General features: G+C 38.7%; 1 protein-coding gene across 6 annotated transcripts in view; it reads left to right on the top strand.

The window, feature by feature from the left end:
• Positions 1-18,402, top strand: part of TNRC6C (trinucleotide repeat containing adaptor 6C) — a 180,948-nt gene that overhangs the window by 47,455 nt on the left and 115,091 nt on the right. For all 6 annotated transcript variants that reach the window (XM_012525910.4, XM_058284802.2, XM_058284800.2 and 3 more), the window contains 2 exons: positions 2,293-2,392; positions 3,176-3,197. In XM_012525910.4, coding sequence (XP_012381364.2) covers positions 2,330-2,392; positions 3,176-3,197 — 85 coding nt within the window. In that variant the 5' untranslated portion in view covers positions 2,293-2,329. The remainder of the gene's footprint in view (positions 1-2,292; positions 2,393-3,175; positions 3,198-18,402) is intronic.

Raw genomic sequence — 18,402 nt, forward strand, 5'->3', positions numbered from 1 at the left:
AAGCAGTTTTACTTTTTATTATATATTTATTTACTGTGTATGTTTTTCCCAGGAGCATGTGTTACTTTTATGAAGTGAAAATAATAAACTGTTGATTTTTAAAAATTATTAATGAAAAATGGCAGAAATAGAATACCGGGAGTTAAAGGAAGAAGAGACTGCTAGCTAGGGGAAAATTAGATAAAGCTTTGTTAAGGAATATATATTTGGATTCACTTTTGTCATATAGACATGAACACAAGCAGAAGGGTGAAAAATATCTGTGACTCCTTTTTTATAGTATTTTATTTTGCTGTTACAGTAAAATCAACTATTGCTAAGGGAATAGCTGGCTCTAAGTCAGAGATTAGAAGAGTTAAGCAAAAATCCTTTTTATACATCTAATATTATATATTTCTTAAATGTAGCCTGTATTTGCCTACTTTATTAGGCTTAATATCTGAGGATAATTTAAGGGTCTCATCTCCTAGTAGGTGGGTGACTATTATGTACCTGGTCTTCGCTTGTTCACTTCTCTAGGTGGGGGGCAACAGGTGTGATTTCACTCCCAAATGTTGCCACACCTTCTAAGAATGTTGTAAATGCAGATTTCTTAGTGTCTCTTACCTTTGCATATGAAAACATTCCCCAAAAATAGCATTTCTAATAAGGAATAATAACTTTTTCAGACTTGGAAAATGTGCAGACCTTTAAAACCAGTATTTCTCAACTTTGGCTGAACATAGGAGTCATCTGGAAGCTTTAAAAAATGCTAATAACCTAAGTTATATTCCCAGAGATTTAATTAACATTGTTACAGGCTTGGTATTGTAAGTTTTTTAAGTGGCCGTAGTAATTTTGATGGGCAGCCTAGGTCGAGAACCATTGTTTTAAAGGAAGAATATTCTTACATACTTGCCTCCCTATGCACCCTTACCCTTGTTTAATTATTTAAGGACCATTAAATAAGTATAAACTAATACTAGGTTGACATTCCTTTTGCATATAGTTGTAAATAAGACACTTTTACAAATTAAAAACAAACTCCAACATGAATAAATTGAAAAGCCACATCAATGGATGGGTGATGAAGTGTTAGTGAGCCCTTTGTGTATAACTCGCGTCCCTACCTCTGTCAATCTAGGTCCAATCAGGAGATAGAGCCATACAGTGATATAAACGGGGGGAAATAATATAAAGAGTAAACTGTGATAAGAGAATAACTAAAGAAAGTATATGGTACCCTAGGGCTGAGAGAGAGTAGCCACACAATGACAGACTTGGAAGGGGGACCCCCTCTCCTAAGCTGAGGTTGAGACCTCCTTGAAGGTGCACTTGTAGGCAAGCCGCGGCCAGATGTTCGGCCTGGGGGTGTGCCGAGGGAGTGGAGGCAGCAGGTGGCAGAGCATGCAGCGTCCTTGTCAGGAGGACCCCAAGAGAGAGTCCTGGCAGGGGCAAGTGGGCAGGAGATCTGAAGCTCACAGTGTCTATGACCAGAGGGTCACAGGGCCAGGGCTGTGGGGTGCTGAGGGACCTCACAGTCTGGGCACACGGCCAGGGCAGTGCATCAGAGGTTGTCCTCACCCCGTGGCATCCAGGAAGGCTGGAGAGCCCCTTCCTCCCACGCCCTCTACCGAGAAGGCCTGGTGCTCACTCCTACCACAGAGCATGTCATGAAGAGGAAACTTGGAGCTGACAGTAAAACTGGAAACAGGCACAACGGCTCTTGCCAGCCCGATTCCTTTACAGCTTTGACCTTGGTTCTCGGGCTGCCTGATTTGGGGCAGCCACACTCTCTGTTGCGTTCCAGGTAGACCTTCTGGACACGCACAGTACTGCACAGGAATCTGTTCAAAGAATGGTGGTTTATCGAACAAACATGTAATTTAGTTCCACAAAAGAGTCCCTTCCAAAGATTCTGATTTGGTTGGACTGGAGTAGAACCCAGGAATCAATAGTTTCAGTTGGTACCCAGGTGGTTCTGATGATGGTACCTTGAGCAATACTGGTCTGGTGCTGGACAATTGGAGCTGCGTCTTGCTCCCTTTTGCTCTCATCTCCTGATACAATGTTTGATAGTAGGTTGGTGCTCAAGAAACGTGGGCCAAATGAATGAGACAACTTAGCCATAACTTGCCATAGTCCTAGAGAAATTTATCCAGATTTGCAGGGAAATGGCCATTTCTAACACCTCTTCTTACAGTGTCCCGGTCCGTGTGGGACTCTGCCCAGCTTACAACTTTCTAGAGCTAATACTTTTTCATTGTTTTATTTAAAATGGGTGTCATACTAATACTACTTTTCTATTTTCAGGGAGAAAGAACAAGAAACACAAGGAGAGGAACGTTTGATGGAAGAAAAGAAAAAGAAAAAGCAGGAAGAAAAGAAAAAGAAGGAAGGTGCTCAGAAAAAGGTTTGACAAGAGTCACTCCTAATCTTCATTGTCTTTGTAATCATCGTGTCTCATAGACATTATCATAGCCATTGCGTGACTAAGTTTAATTCTATTACTTTTGAAAATCAATATGCTAAATTTATAATTAATAATAGATACTGTGTAAGTGGTATTTTACTAGGGTGACAGCCACAAATTGGCTTTCTTAAAGAGCAAAACTAGAAATACTAGAGCTGTGTTTTAGAGAAGTTTCATTTAGTTTGTGACAATAAAGAATGTTCATGACATTCTACTAGAAAGAAATTGTATAGAATAGCCATATCTAAGAGATGAAGAAAGGCCATTTAACTGATTTCATTAGAAAAGATAGAAATGTTTTGTAGTTTTTGTCAGATTTTCTTTTATAAATTCTGTTAGTAAATATTAAAAAATAAAATGTCCCACTATAAACTTTGTAGTCATACTTTGAATTTTATGGCATTTAAAACTAACTTATGCCTTTATTTTTGTTGTTGCCTTGTGTAAATATATTTTGTAATTTGAACTGAATGCCTTTTAGACAGTATAATATAGAGCTCACATGGGTTCCATAATAGAATTTTTTTGGCCTTTAGAGCATTTTTGACATGTAATTAATAGCATGTAGACAATTGTACATTTTTTCTCAGTAATAAATTATAATAAATCAACTGGGACAAAACTTGTTTATAAAATTTCTAATATTAGAAATCTGCTTATAATTTTCATAGATGTTTATATCCTACACATTATTCCTAAAGAGTTTCTGATTTTTTTTTTCAGGCTGCTGATCAAAAAACCAAAGGTAAGTTTATTTCTATTTGGGGGAAAACATTTTATGGCAGCATAACTTTTTATGATGAAGGTGACTTATTTTTTTAATTGATGGTTAAAAACAGAGAATCTAACTCAGCTTTTCAGTCTACTTTTTATTATTCACTGTGAAATTCATCATTTATCACTGGTTTTACATTTGCATCTCATTGGCATTTACTTAATCTAAAAATGCCTGAAGAATGTTGTTAGTTTTGTAAACCTGATTTTTAGTTTTCCTTTGGTTTGATTTCCACCAAACAAGGATTCAATTTATAAAGTTGATAAGGACTCAATGTATAAGTTAATAAAAACGAAGAATACTGATTTTTTTTTAAAGCTTCCAATTTCTCGTTGTCCCCTCTTAGGGTAAAAAGAATTATTTTCTTTCTTTATTCCCCCTTTGCTTACTGATATGTAAGTTTCCTTTTTTTTTTTTTAATCCTCCCAAGTTCAGAATTTCTTATTCTTGAATTTGTGGGTATATTGATTGAAACATATGTCGTTCTCATGATAACTTTGGCATCCCTGTGATTTGTTGGAGATGTAGAAGGAGCGAAAATGGAAGCCACTCTCTAAGCCTCTTCATTTTATATTTGATATGTTTAGGAACCTTTGAGTGGTTAATACAACTCACTCCGGAGTCACTCTACCAGTTCTGTTTAATTTGGGGCAAGCTACTTCACTTCCTTAAGCCTCAGGTATTTCCTATTTAAAATGAGAATGGTAATGGGACCTGCCTCAAAAAGTGTTATGAAGACTAAATGAGAGCATGCCTGAAAAGCACTTAGCTTAGTGCCTAGCACATAGTTGGTGCCCAATAAAAGTTAGCTGTAATCAATAGTCTTAATTATTTTAAATTTTTTACTTTAAATTGGACCATCACATGTTTACAATTGTACATGCAGACACATGCACTATGAAGATTTTTGTGACATCGTTGCCTTAGGCAAAACCACCACTAATATTCTACTTGTGTTTAGTAGTTTGTAATTTAGAAAGTGTACTTTATGTGTATTATCTTACTTGAACTTCCTAATTGAGTAGGACAGGTATTATAATTTACAGATGAAGAAACTGAGGCTCATGTTATGAGTTATGTGGCCTATTCTTGGTCTTGCAGTTAGTGGCAAAGATGGGATTCAAGTGAGCCCACACCTCCTGACCCTTGGCCTTGATGCCTGTATACTAGTCACATTAAGAGATATATAAAATAAATATTAAAGGACAACATAATGAAACAATATTTTCTGCCTTCTACTCTCAAGAGCACCAATTTTTCATAAGACTTCTTTTTAGAAGTGTACATAGGGTCATAGTATATAGTTAAATTTGAATTTATGATCCGGAATGTAAAAACATTGATTTCTTATTGATATTAAAAATACAGAATTATTGAATTGTTATCCATTTCCTTTTTCTTTTTAATGTTTTGAGTTTTTAAACCTGATTCTGTTTCATTGTCCTTATAATTGTTTTCTTCTCAAATTGCATATTGTTGTATAGTGATCATGAATTGCATTGCCCTGACATTTTATACAGTTATTTTTTTCTGTTACTGTTCTGATGAGTATTTTCATTGCTTACTCCAAACTCTACTGGGTTTTTAATCTTCTCCTTTTATCTTCTCTAAAATACTGCTCCTTTGAGTACAGTTTGTCAGTAACTGTGCTAACTATAGCCTTTGAACAGGTTGTAATAATGATTATAAATATCCTTATAAACAAAAAATGCTCTTCAAATTAAAAATAGCAGTTCTGCTTGGTAGTTCGTTCATGAATACAGCAGCATCAAGGTTTATATTATTCTCAGTTTCTCCATTATTACTGCCTCAAATCAATATTAACTGCCTGTGAAACAGTGGTTTTGAGTTTCCAACTGGACATTTGAATTAGACAATGCAGGATGGACCTGACTGAGTATATGGAATACACAGTAGGAATAGTATGAATACTCATATTCACGTGTAAGATAGAAGCACTTTTCCAGCCTCCTAGCATTTGAGTCTGTTTCCCTGCTCTGTCCTGTAGGCCACAGGCACTGGGGCTGCATGGTCCTTGTCACTCTGCACCCCCAGATCCCAGGACCACGTACCATCAGCCAGTCTTCGATCCGCATCCTCATTTGTCCACCACTGTAGGGCCAGCCTCTGCCCCTTGCTTGGCCCTGCTTGTTTCTAATTGTCACAGCTGTGTACTGGTGAGGACACGCTCTCCAATAAGAAAATGAGTAAACTGGAGCTGTGAACGCTTGCTGAGTACCCCCAAGGCTGCCTAACTGGTGAAAAGCCGGTATGATGAGCCCAGGGTCTTCCTGCACTTACAGCATCCAGGAACGGTGCACCACAGCAGGCATTTCAGTGTCTACTGTGGCTCAAGTATCTACTGTGTTTCAGAATGACCTTGTAAGACAAGAAAAGGAGGCTCAGAGGAAAAATAACAGACCAGGTCACTGTGCTAAGGGGTGGCAGAGTTGGCCAGATCACACTGCCTGCATGAGGAGGTGACCCGCCCCAAGTAATCACCCAGAGCTGGAGAGCACTGCTTTCTCTAAGAAGTAGCTCCTATAAGTCTCAGTCCCCTGAGCTGTGTGAATGTGGAAAAGAGTTAGCCATTTGAGAGAGCCCAGGAGTTGAATACTTTTAAGAGAGAGGCTGGAATTATGAATTATATTGTACAATATACTGAATCCAATCTGTGTAGTAGAAAGAAGTTTAAATTGCTTTGGTTTTGATAATTAGCTTAAACTAGACCAAACCAATTAATACTTTTTTGCTCTATGATATTATACCCCATTCTCTTGATAGAGCAATAGTTGTATTATCCAGCATTGTATTTTATTTAATTTTCTCAATAAGTGAAACTTAACCTCTTTAAATATTGTTTTATTTTAAATACTTTCAGAATATATTAGACACACATTATACCTCTCTGCTTTCTTCCAGAGAGTATTAGCTAGTCTAGTCTGTTCTTTTTTTTTTTTCCTCTCCCCTTCATCCCCGTTGTCTGCTCTCTCTGTCCATTCGCTGTGTGTTCTTCTGGGTCCACTTGCATTATCCGGTGGCACTGGGAAACTGCATCTCTTTTTTTGTTGGTGTGTCATCTTGCTGCGTCAGCTTTCCGTGTGTGCGGTGCCACTCCTGGGTGGGCCGCACTTTTTTTTTCACACGGGGCAGCTCTCCTTACGAGGAACACACCCCTATGCAGGGGTGCCCTTGGGTGGCATGGCACTCCTTGCGCACAACCGCACTGCATGTGGGCCAGCTCACATGGGTCAGGAGGCCCTGGGGATCAAACCCTGGGCCCTCCGTATGGTAGACGGACACTCAGTCAAGTCACATCTGCTTCCCTAGTCTGTTCTTGATAGATCAGTCTTCACTATAATGTTAATTATGCTTATGAGCTTTTAAAAAAATCTGGCTGGGAAACGGACTTTGGCCCAGTGGTTAGGGCGTCCGTCTACCATATGGGAGGTCCGCGGTTCAAACCCCGGGCCTCCTTGACCCGTGTGGAGCTGGCCATGCACAGTGCTGATGCGCGCAAGGAGTGCCGTGCCACGCAGGGGTGTCCCCCGCGTGAGGGAGCCCCACGCGCAAGGAGTGCGCCCGTGAGGAGAGCCGCCCAGCACAAAAGAAAGAGCAGCCTGCCCAGGAATGGCGCCGCCCACACTTCCCGTGCCGCTGACGACAACAGAAGTGGACAAAGAAACAAGACGCAGCAAATAGACACCAAGAACAGACAACCAGGGGAGGGGGGGAAATTAAATAAATAAATAAATCTTTAAAAAAAGAAAAAAAAATCTGGCTATAACCACTGAACTTGAACTGTGAACCTTCATGTAAAAGACTAATGCAGAACTGAATTAATTAGAAATTTATCTTTTGTGAATAACTTATTCTAGTATATAGTATGTTTTTCCCCTTTCCACAAATCTAAAAACTAGGTTTCTAGAAAGTGTGCTTTGCAAAATTACAAATAAATCAGAAGTTGTATCCCCCAGTGGTGTTTCTTTGTAGAGGTATTTCTCTCTCTTTTGAAGTTTCTAGTCAAGAGAGCAAGTTTGTGTGAAACACTAAGCTGCTGCTCCTTGCGCCCTGCATCCTGCCCTGATGTGGCAGTGGGAGTGACGTCCTCTACAGCTCCGAGGTCTCAGTTCCAGTAGGGAGGGCACGCTGGCCTCCACAGGTCCTGCCTCCTCCCTTTCCGCTGGAATCTCGGTGCAAACGCACCAATAAGAATCTTCCTGTGGGTGGGCCATGAGCTTATTGATATGTCTGAGGTCCTGTCCACCTTCAGGCCCTTCATTGCAGAGGGGGTAGTTTTGTTGTCATCTTGTCCTTATTTATTTTTTCTCCACTAATGAAGGCATGTAAGTAGTATATTGCCACTGAAAATAATTAGAATATTATCTAAAAAGAAGAAATTAAAGTTTATTTGAAATCCCTCCATCCTGAGGTATTCACCAGTTAACCATTTTGTTGGCCATCCTTGAAAGCATCTATTTATTTTTTAAAAAGATTTGTTTTATTTGTTTTTCCTCCCCATCCCCCTCATTGTCTGCTCTCTCTGTCCATTTACTGTGTGTTCTTCTGTGTCTGCTTCTATTCTCATTAGACAACTCCTAGAACTGATTCTGGAACCTTCCAGAATGGAAGAGAGGAAATTACTCCCTTGTGCCACCTCAACTCCGTGTTCTGCTACATCTTATTTTCTCTCCTCTATGTCTCTTGTTGTGTCATCTTGCTGTGCTAGCTCTCAGTGTCGGCTGGCACTCCTGCATAGGATGACTTTCCCATGCTGGGCGGCATTCCCACGCAGGGTAGCACTCCTGCGCAGGGCAGCATTCCCACGTGGGCCAGCTCGCTGCGTGGGCCAGCTTCCCCTCACCAGGAGACCCTGGACATCAAACTCTGGACCTCCTATATGGTAGACGGGAGCCCAATTTGATTGAGCCACCTCCGTTTCCTGAAAGCATCTCTTTATTAATGCTTTATTAATGTCCATATCTTTTCATATGGACTCTTCACTGTCCCCCAAACTTGCATTCTCCTGGCCCCAGCCACTCAACAGCAATTCGAAAGCCCCTGCACTGGTGTATTCATAAACAGAATAGCCCTTCATAATGCCTCCTGAACATAGTCTTTGCACTGGGAAGAGAGAACTGTCTTGGTGACTAAGATCCTAGGTGCTGTCACTCTGAAGAGGAAGAGGAAACAGGTAGAAACCTCTTATGAAATAGCATTAACTTGTATATTAGTTTTTCTCTCCTGTGGCACTCATGGTGCTGGACACTTTAGACTCTAATTGGCTTTGTTTTGGTAACCACTAATTTCTTAATTCTGGGCACTGTCCTTAATTTTGGCACAGGTAGTAACTTTATATGTGATATAATGACTGTGAGCCGAAATTCTCCATATTGTTTTCTGGGGATTTGTAAAGGATTCATTTTTATTTTAAGATTAACTAGAATAATACACTTAAATGGGAATTTAACTTAATTCAGTGGTGATGGCCAGATTTTAAAAATTCATAAAATAGGAAAATTTTTCCATATAAAAAATTCAAAGTTAAGTCATATCATATATGAAAACACATATCTTGATGACCCATTATGATTCAAATTCCCTATGATGTATGATTTTGGGCTATGTACTTTTATTAATTCACATACTTTAATTGTATCCTGATCATGCTTGTAAGAAGTTGAGTTTCGGTTTTGTAGCCAAGTATCCAACTTAGCCATGCACCTAGTTTGTAATTGTTAATTTTAAGAAAACCTTCTTGTGTCCTTGTTAATGTGATCAATTGAAAGCATATTCTTTAAATAACCTTATATTGAACAGTGTAGCAGTTTAATATTATTGATGAATTCCAAAAAGAAATATTAGATTATGCTTGTAATCTGATCTGTAACTGGGCACAATTGATTTATGATCAGTTTGGTGGGTGGGGACTCACAGATAAAAGGTATGGCAAGGACAGAGTTGAGGATTTTCTGATGTTGGAGTTTTGATGTTGAAATTTAATGAAGACTTAAGCTGGAGCCACGGGAAGTCAGCACACAGAGGAAAGAGAAGCCAGCCCCAGGAAGAAAGGAACTTTGGACCCAGAGAAAAGCAAGCCCCAGGAACTTCGTAGGAACCCAGGAAGCCTGAACCCTCGCAGATGTCAGCAGTCATCTTGCTCCAAATCAACTTTGGTGAGGGAAGTAACTTAGGTTTTATGGCCTGGTATCTGTAAGCTCCTACCCCAAATAAATACCCTTTATAAAAACCAAACCAAGGAAGCGGATTTGGCCCAACGGATAGGGTGTCCGCCTACCACATGAGAGGGCCAAGGTTCAAACCCAGAGCCTCCTGACCCATGTGATGAGCTGGCCCATGCACAGTGCTGATGCAGGCAAGGAGTGCACTCTATAAGGAGAGCCGCCCAGCGTGAAAAAAGTGCAGCCTGCCCAGGAATAGCGCCGCACACACAGAGAGCTGATGCAGCAAGATGACACAACAAAATGAGATGCAGTTTCCCAGTGCTGCATGACAAGAATGCAAGTGGACACAGAAGAATACACAGCGAATGGACACAGAGAACAGACAACTGGGGTGGGGGTGGGCAGGGAAGGGGAGAGAAAATAAAAAAAACAAAACAGAAAACAAACCAATTTCTGGTATTTTGCATCAGCACGCGTTTGATTGACTAATACAAATGGTAAGGGTTTTGGGGTCACACACTGTAGGGCAGTATGCTATCCTGCTCTTAAGGCTCATCCTGAACGTATGTTTATGAAGCTTTTTCTATGACATAAGTGAAAAGTAGTGAGAACTGAGGTTTGAAACATGCCTTTCCAATTTCATAGATTAAGATGAAAACAAAGAGAAATGAGAGCTCATTATGTCTGCACTTGACTAATTAAGTGGTACTCCTGTTTTGCTGAGGCAATGGACTGCTCTTTGCCAGTCTCTCAGGAATGTCAGTAAAATAATCAGCAGTTAGTATTTGTGAAGCTTCAGATGCATGTTTCCCTGGGTTACACAGTATAATAAAATTGGGCAGTTTCCTTGAGGATTTTCGTATCCACAAAATCAAACCAAATGTTACTTTAAATATATGAGTTACCCTTAGAGGCAGTAGCTGAAAGTCTATTCAGCAGTTAATTGTTTGGTACAATATATATATTTTTTCCAAATTTATTGATACATATTAATAAAGTATACAATTCATCCAAAGTGTACAACCAGTGGAATTTGGTATAATCACATAGTTGTGCATTCATCACCTCAGTTAGCATTAGAGTATTTTTTTTAAAAAACAAGTATGTTTTATTGACATCTTAATAAAGCCCACACATCATCCAAAGTGTATAATCAGTAGTATCTGGTATAATCACATAGTTGTGCATTCATCACTTCAATCATTATTAAAAGTATTTTCATTATTTCAATAATAGAAAAACTAACAAAATTCTTCACCCCTCAATCTCTCTATGCTACTCCTGCAGTACATAGCTACTATTTCTGGCTATTCTTGCACAATAAGTTATTTATTAAGCAATTTTATTAAGATATATTCCTATACTGTATAATCTATCCAGAGTGTATAATCAATGGCTTTTAGCATAATCAATGTTATGCATTCATCACTACAAAATTTTAGAACAATTTCATTACTCCAAAAAGAAAAACTCCATACCGCTTAGGAATCCTTCCCCAGCCCTATATAACCACTAATCTAATTTCATCTTTACCAACTGATTTATATTTACCTTTTATATAAACGGAATCATACAATATGTAATACTTTGTGCCTGATTTCTTTTACTTTGCATAATGTTTTATATCTGATATTAACATCTTATAGTGTTAAAATGTATTTGTTCAAATTCAAAGAAAAAGAGTCATATATGTAATTTTACTCATTTCACGTGCAGTTTTACTATGCTATAGTCATGTTCCATTTTTTATCTTTCCTTTTAATAATATACAAAACCTTAGATTTTCCCTTTAAACCCCTTTCATACCCATATAATAGTACTGCTAGATACAGACATGTTGGACTTTCACCTTTTCTGTTCATTTCCATAGATTAACACACGTCCTTTTTTTACCAATTCTGCGCAAGTTAACCCTCAGCTTTCCATTCTCTAACCTCATTCTATTTTTTAGTGACCCATATTCAAGTTATTACTCCAAGAGATCAAGCAATATGTTTAGTTCATAGTAGTGCAACCATACAGTATTTGTCCTTTTGTTTGTGGCTTGCTTTGCTCGACATAATATCCTCCAGGTTCATCCATGTTGTCAAATGTTTTAGGACTTTGTTTCTTCTTAGAGCTGCATAATATTCCATTTGTGTATATACCACAATTTGTTAATCCATTCATCAGTGATGGACACCTGGGTTATTTCCATCTTTTGGCAATTGTGAATAATGCCATTATAAACATCGCTATTCAGAAGTCTGTTCATGTCATTCCTCTCAGTTCTTCTGGGTGTATACCTAGTAGTGGTATTGCCAGGTCCCTGGCAAGTCTGTATTCAACTTCCTTAGGAACTGCCAAACAGTCCTTCACAGTGGCTGTACCATTCTACATTCCCACCAACAGTGAATAAGTGTTCCTGTCTCTCTACATCCTCTCTAGCACTTGTCTTTTTAACAGTGGCCATTCTGATAGGTATAAAATGATATCTCGTTGTAGTTTGATTTGCATTTCATCAGTTGCTAGGGATGTTGAGCATTTCTTCATGTGTTTTTTCACCATTTATATTTCTTCTTTGGATAAATGTCTAGTCAAGTCTTTTGCCCATTTTTCAATGTTTTTTTTAAATCTTTTTATAGTTGAGTTGTAGCATCTCCCTATATATTGTGGATATGAAACCCTTATTGGACATGTGATTTCCAAATATTTTCTCCCATTGAATCAGTTGCCTTTTCACCCTTTTGACAAATCCTTTGAGATGCAAAAATGTTTAAGGAAATCACATTTATTTATTTTTTGTTTTATTGCTCATGCTTTGGGTGTAAGGTCCATCGCTTTCCACAAGGTCTTTAAGATGTTTCCCTACATTTTCTTCTAGTAGTTTTATGGTCCTGGATTTTATATTTAGGTCTTTGATCCTTTTTGAGTTGATTCTTGTATAGGGAGTGAGATAGGGGTCCTCTTTCATTCTTTTGGTTATGGATGTCCAGTTCTCCCAGCACCATTTGTTGAAGAAACTGTTTTTTCTCATTAACATGGCTTTGGTAGGTTTGTGGGAAACCAGTTGGCCATAGAGGTATGGATTTATTTATGGTTTTTCAGTTCTATTGCACTGACCGATATAGCTATTTTTATGCCAGTACCATGCTATTTTGTTTTGTTGGTTTGGGAGTGGGGTGCACTGCTTTGCCGTGTGGGTGTCTGCACCTCACAGCTCAGGTCTGGGATGCCTTTTTTTTCCCTCTTTACCAGGAGGTCTTGGAGAGTGAGACTGGGTCTTCCATATGGTAAACGGGAGCTCAGTTGCTTGAGCCACAGCCTCTTCCCACTGTGCTGGGTTTTTGGGTTTTTTCCCCTTCTTTTTTATTTTTATTTTTATTTTTTTAAATAACACTTTTTAAAATTAAAGTTAATAGATCACACAGAACATTACATTAAAAGAATAAGAGGTTCCCATATAACCCACACCTCACCCCTACCCCCATCTTTTTTATAAATTGTATTTTTTTGAAGATGCATACATCACAAAAAAGGTTACATTATAAAAAACATAAGAGGTTCCCGTATAACCCCATCCCACCACTCAACTCCTCCCATACCAACAACCTCCCCATCATTGTGGCACACTCATCACACTCGGCAAACACATTTCGGAGCACTGCTGCACCACGTGGATAATAGTTTACCCTATAGATCACACTCTCTCCCAGTACATTCAGTGGATTATGGCAGGATATATAATGTCCAGCATCTGACCCTGCAGTATCATTTAGGACAACTCCAAGTCCCAATAATGCCCCCTCATCACATCTCTTCTTCCCACTTCCTGCCCTCAGCAACTACTGTAGCCACTTTCTCCCCATCAGTGATACAATTTCTTCTATTAGTAGTACAATAGTTTTATAGTAGAATATCAGTAAGTCTACTCTAATCCATATTTTATTCCTCCGTTCTGTGGGCCCTGGAATGGTGATGTCCACTCCATCTCTATATTGAGAGGAGGCTTAGATTACACATTGATGATGGATGCAGTTCTCCTGCTTGCAGTTGTAGGCACTCTCAGTTCCCCGGTGTGGTGGTTGACCATCTTCACTTTCCTGTTAGCTGACCTGCATTAAGTCCAATGAACCAGAGAGTAAGAGTTGCAACTCTGCTGAGGCTCTGGGCCTAACTGGCACATGGACAGTCTAGAGAGTCAAGTCTCCTGAGTAAACACCAACCCTAGCACCAACCAAAGGTTCAGTAAAAGTGACAGAAGAGGCATGTGTAGAAAGGTCACATCTGAGTCCCAACTCCATCACATTCAGGGACACAAATTCCAAAGTAGGGCCCACTGACATGGTACTGAAATCCAGAGCTGTCTACCATGACCATATCCCTGTGGGTCTCCATAGCCCTTAGGAGAACCAGTACCTGGGGTTGTATCCACTTTGGCTGTTTCCGAGGTCCTCCTGAGCAGTGTGTAAGTGTGACCCCCTGATGACCTCCTGACTCTTTTTTTGAAGACTCTTAGCCATATAAACTCATTTGTCTTTGCCATTTCCCCCTTTTATTCAAGGTCACAAAGCAGTTTTTAACACGTGATCCTACATGTGGGCTGAGATATTCTGCTGGTCTGAGTTGACCCTTTTATTCAAGTCTTTTTCTATTTACATCACCAGCTGGTGCTTGGTAGTAATCCCTCAGCATCAGGGAGGCTCATCCCTGGGAGTCATGTCCCATGCCATGGGGAATGTAATGCATTTACTTGCTGAGTTTGGCTTAAGAGAGTGGCCACATTTGAGCAACATGGAGGCTCTCAGGAGGTAATTCTTAGGTACTGTGTAGCTCTAGGCCTAGTTCATATTTCAGGCATAAAGACTCATAAACATAGTCATCAGTATCAAGGGCTCATTGTTGGAAAATCCTTCTTTGTTGGTCTTTGCCGTTGCACTTGGGGGCCCACCATGCTGTTTTGACCACGGTAGCTCTGTAATGTGTTTCAGGGTCCTGCAGTGAAATTCCTCTCATGTTGCCCTTTTTTATTTTTAATTAATTAATTAATTAATTTCCCCTTCCCCCCACCCTGCTTTTTTTACTGTCTGTGTCCATTAGCTGTATGAGCTTCTGTATATGTTTCTCTTTTTTTCTCATCTTTCTCCTTTAGGATTCACCGGGATTTGATCTTGGGGACCTCTGATGTGGACAGAGGTTCCCTGTCAGCTGTGCCACCTCAGTTCCTGGTATCTGCTGTGCCTCACCTTGACTCTCTCCTTCATCTCTCTTTTTGTTGTCACAATCTTGCCGCGTGACTCACTTGCATGGGCACTGGCTCACCACACGGGCACTGGCTTACCTTGTGGGCACTGGCTCACCACACGGGCACTGGCTTACCTTGTGGGCACTTGGCTCACCACATGGGCATTTGGCTTGCCTCATGGGCACCCGCTCACTGTGCAGGCATGCTTTCTCTTCTTTTTTACCAGGATGCCCCAGGGATTGAACCTGGGTCCTCCCACATGGTAGGCAGAGGCTTTATCACTTGAGCCACATCTGCTTCCCTTGCCCTTCTTTTTTAGAATGCTTTTGACTATTTGGGTTCACTTTCCCTTCCAAATGAATTTGGTAATTGCCTTTTCTATTTCTGTAAAATAGGCTCTTGGAATTTTGATTGGTATTACATTAAATCTATAAATCAGTCTGGGTAGGATTGACATTGTCACAATATTTAGTCTTCCAATCCATGAACACGGAATGTCTCTCCATTTGTTTAGACCTTCTTTGATTTCTTTTAGCCTTTTTTTTTTTTTTTTTTGTAGTTTTCTGCATATAAGTCCTGTACTTCTTTTGTTAAATTGATTCCTAGGTATTGGAGGCTTTTTGTTGTTACTGTAAATAGGATTTTTCCCTTGATGTCCTCCTCAGTTTGTGCACAGAACTAGTATACAAAAACATTATTCATTATTGCTTGATTTTGTATCCTACCACTTCGCTGAACTCATATATTAGCTCAAGTAGCTTTGTCATCAGCATTTCAGAATTTTCTTAGTATAGTATCATGTCATCTGCCAATATTAAGAGTTTTACTTCTTTTCCTATTTGGATGCCATTTGTTTACCTATCTGTCTATCTAACTACCTATCTATCTATCTAATTGCTTTAGCTAGAACTTCTAGCACAATGTTGATTAACAGTAGTGACAGTGGGTATCCTTGTCTTGTTCCTGATCGTTGAGGGAAAGCTTTCAGCCTTTCTCCATTGAGTATGATGTTGGCTCTGGGTTTTTCATATGTGCCTTTTATCATATTGAGTAATTTTCATTCTAGTCCTATCTTCTTTCAATGTGTTTTTAATCAAGAAAGGATGCTGGATTTTGTCAAATATCTATTTTGTATCGATCTTGATGATCATATGTTTTTTTTCCTTCAATTTGTTAACGTGATCTCTTCCACTGATTTTCTTATGTTGAACCTCCTTGCATACCAGGAATACATCCCACCTGGTCGTGATGTATATAAGTATTTTGATATGCTGTTGGATTCTATTTGAAAGTATTTTGGTGAGAATTTTTGCATCTATGTTCATTAGAGAGATTGGTCTGTAATTTTCTGTTATTGTAGTGTCTTTATCTGGCTTTGGTATTAGGATGATGTTGGCTTCATAAAATATTTTGGGTAATTTTCCCTCCTTTTCAATTTTTCGGAAGAGTTTAAACAAGATTGATGTCAGTTCTTCTCGAAATGCTTGATTGGATTTACCCATGAAGCCATCTGGTCCTGGAATTTTCTTTGTTGGGAGATTTTTGAAGACTGATTCAATCTCTTTAAATGTGATTGGTTTGTTAAGATCTTGTATATTTCTTACAGTGTCAGTGTAGGTTGTTTGTGCATTTCTAGGAATTTGTCCATTTCATCTAGGTTGTCTAATTTGTTGGCATAGTTTCCCATAATATCCTCTTACAACCCTTTTTATTTCTGTGGAGTCAGTCATACCCTCACCCCTTACATTTCTGATTTTATTTATTTTCATCTTCTCTCTTTTTTTCTTAGTCTAGAGAGGGGTTTGTCAATTTTATTGATCTTCTCAAAGAACCAGCTTTTGGTTTTGTTGACTTACTCTATTGTTTTTTTGTTCTCAATTTAATTTATTTCTGCTCTAATCTTTGTTCTTTCCTTCCTTCTGCTTGCTTTGGGAGTGGTTTGCTGTTCTTTTTCTAGTTTCTCCAGTTATTCAGTAAGATCTTTGATTTTAGTTCTCTCTTTTTTAATATAGGCATTTAGGGCTAGAACTTTCTCTCTCAGAACTGCCTTCTCTGTATCCCATAAGTTTTGGTAAGTTGTGTTCTCATTTTCATTCATCTCAATATATTTATTATACTACTAATAATTTCACTTAGAATTTCTTCTTTGATCCTCTGATTATTTAGGATTGTGTTGTTCAGCCTCCACATAGTTGCAAATTTACCTCTTGCTGTCTATTATTGATTTCCAGTTTCATTCTGTTATGAACTATGAAGTGCTTTGAATAATTTTAATCTTTTTATGTTTATTGAGACTTGCATTATGACCTAACTTGTGGTTATCCTAGAGAAAGATCCATGAGCACTTGAGAAGAATGTATCACCCACTGAGTTTGGGTGTAATGTTCTGTATATGTCTGTTACACATCTATTTTATCATGTTTTTCAAGTTCTCTGTTTACTTGTTGATCTTGGGTCTAATTGTTCTATCTAATGATATAAGTGGCATTTTGAAGTCTCCAAGGATTATTGTAGAAATGTGTATTTCTCCCTTCAGTTATCTCAGAGTTTGCCTCATACATTTGGGGGCACCCTGGTTAGTTGTATAGATATTTATGGCTGTTACTTACTCCTGGTGGATTGTCCCATTTATTAATATATAATGGTCTTCTGTATCGCATAACTTTTTTGCATTTAAAGTATGTTTGTTTTTTTTTTGTCTAATATTGATATAGCTACTCCTGCTCATTTTTGTGTACCATTTGCATAAGTATCTTTTCACAAGCTTTACTTTGAGCCAGTTTGTATCCCTGGGTTTATGATGAGTCTCTTGTAAGCAGCATATGGATGCCTCATGTTTTTTATTCATTCTGTCAGCCTATATCTTTTGACTGGGGAGTTTAATCTGTTTACATTCAGTGATATTACGATAAATGCTTATTTACCATTTTACTCTTTGGTTTTCATATGTCATATCTTATTTTCATCTTTTTACTCTCTTGGTTATCCTTTCTTCTATTCTTTTTTCTATATTCTCCTCTAAGCCTCTCTCTCCTGTCTTTTTCTTTCAGGTTCTAAAGGCTTTCTTTAATATTTCCTGCAAAGATGGATTCTTTTTTACAAACTCTCTTAGTTTTTCTGTTGGTTTGTGAAATTACCTTTGTATTTCAAGGACAGTTTTTCTGGATAAGAATTCTTGACTCACAATTTTTCTTTCGGTGTCCTAATTGTATCACACCTCCACCTTCTCGCTTCCATGGTTTCGATGAGAAATCTGCTCTAAGTCTTACTGGGAGTCCCTTTTATGTGATGGTTTGCTTCTCCCTTGCTGCTCTCAGAATTTTTTCTTTGTCTTCGGTATTTGACATTCTGAGTAGTATGTGTCTTGGAGTAGGTCTATTCATATTTATTCAAATTGGAGTACACTGCTTCTTGGCCATGTAAATTCATTTCTTTCGTGAGAGTTAGGAAATTTTAGGGCATTATTTCCATAAATACTCATTCTGCCTCTTTTCCCTTTTTTCTCCTTCTGGAATTCCCATGGCACCAAGGTGGTTAAGCTTCATGTTATTCTACTTTCTGAGCCCCTGCTCAATTTTTCACATTCTTTTTTTTCTCTGTTCATCTCTCTTTTCAATTTCAACTGTTTCCTCTTGATCACTTATTCTTTCTTCTATCATTTTGAGTCTGCTGTTGTATGCCTCTAATGTGTTCCTATCCCCGCTCCCCCGTGATGGCTCCCTCATCTGTTTGCTCATTATTTTTGCTCATTGTCTGTCTGTTGTCT

Source organism: Dasypus novemcinctus, chromosome 21 (assembly GCF_030445035.2).
Source record: "Dasypus novemcinctus isolate mDasNov1 chromosome 21, mDasNov1.1.hap2, whole genome shotgun sequence".
Lineage (NCBI taxonomy): Eukaryota > Metazoa > Chordata > Mammalia > Cingulata > Dasypodidae > Dasypus > Dasypus novemcinctus.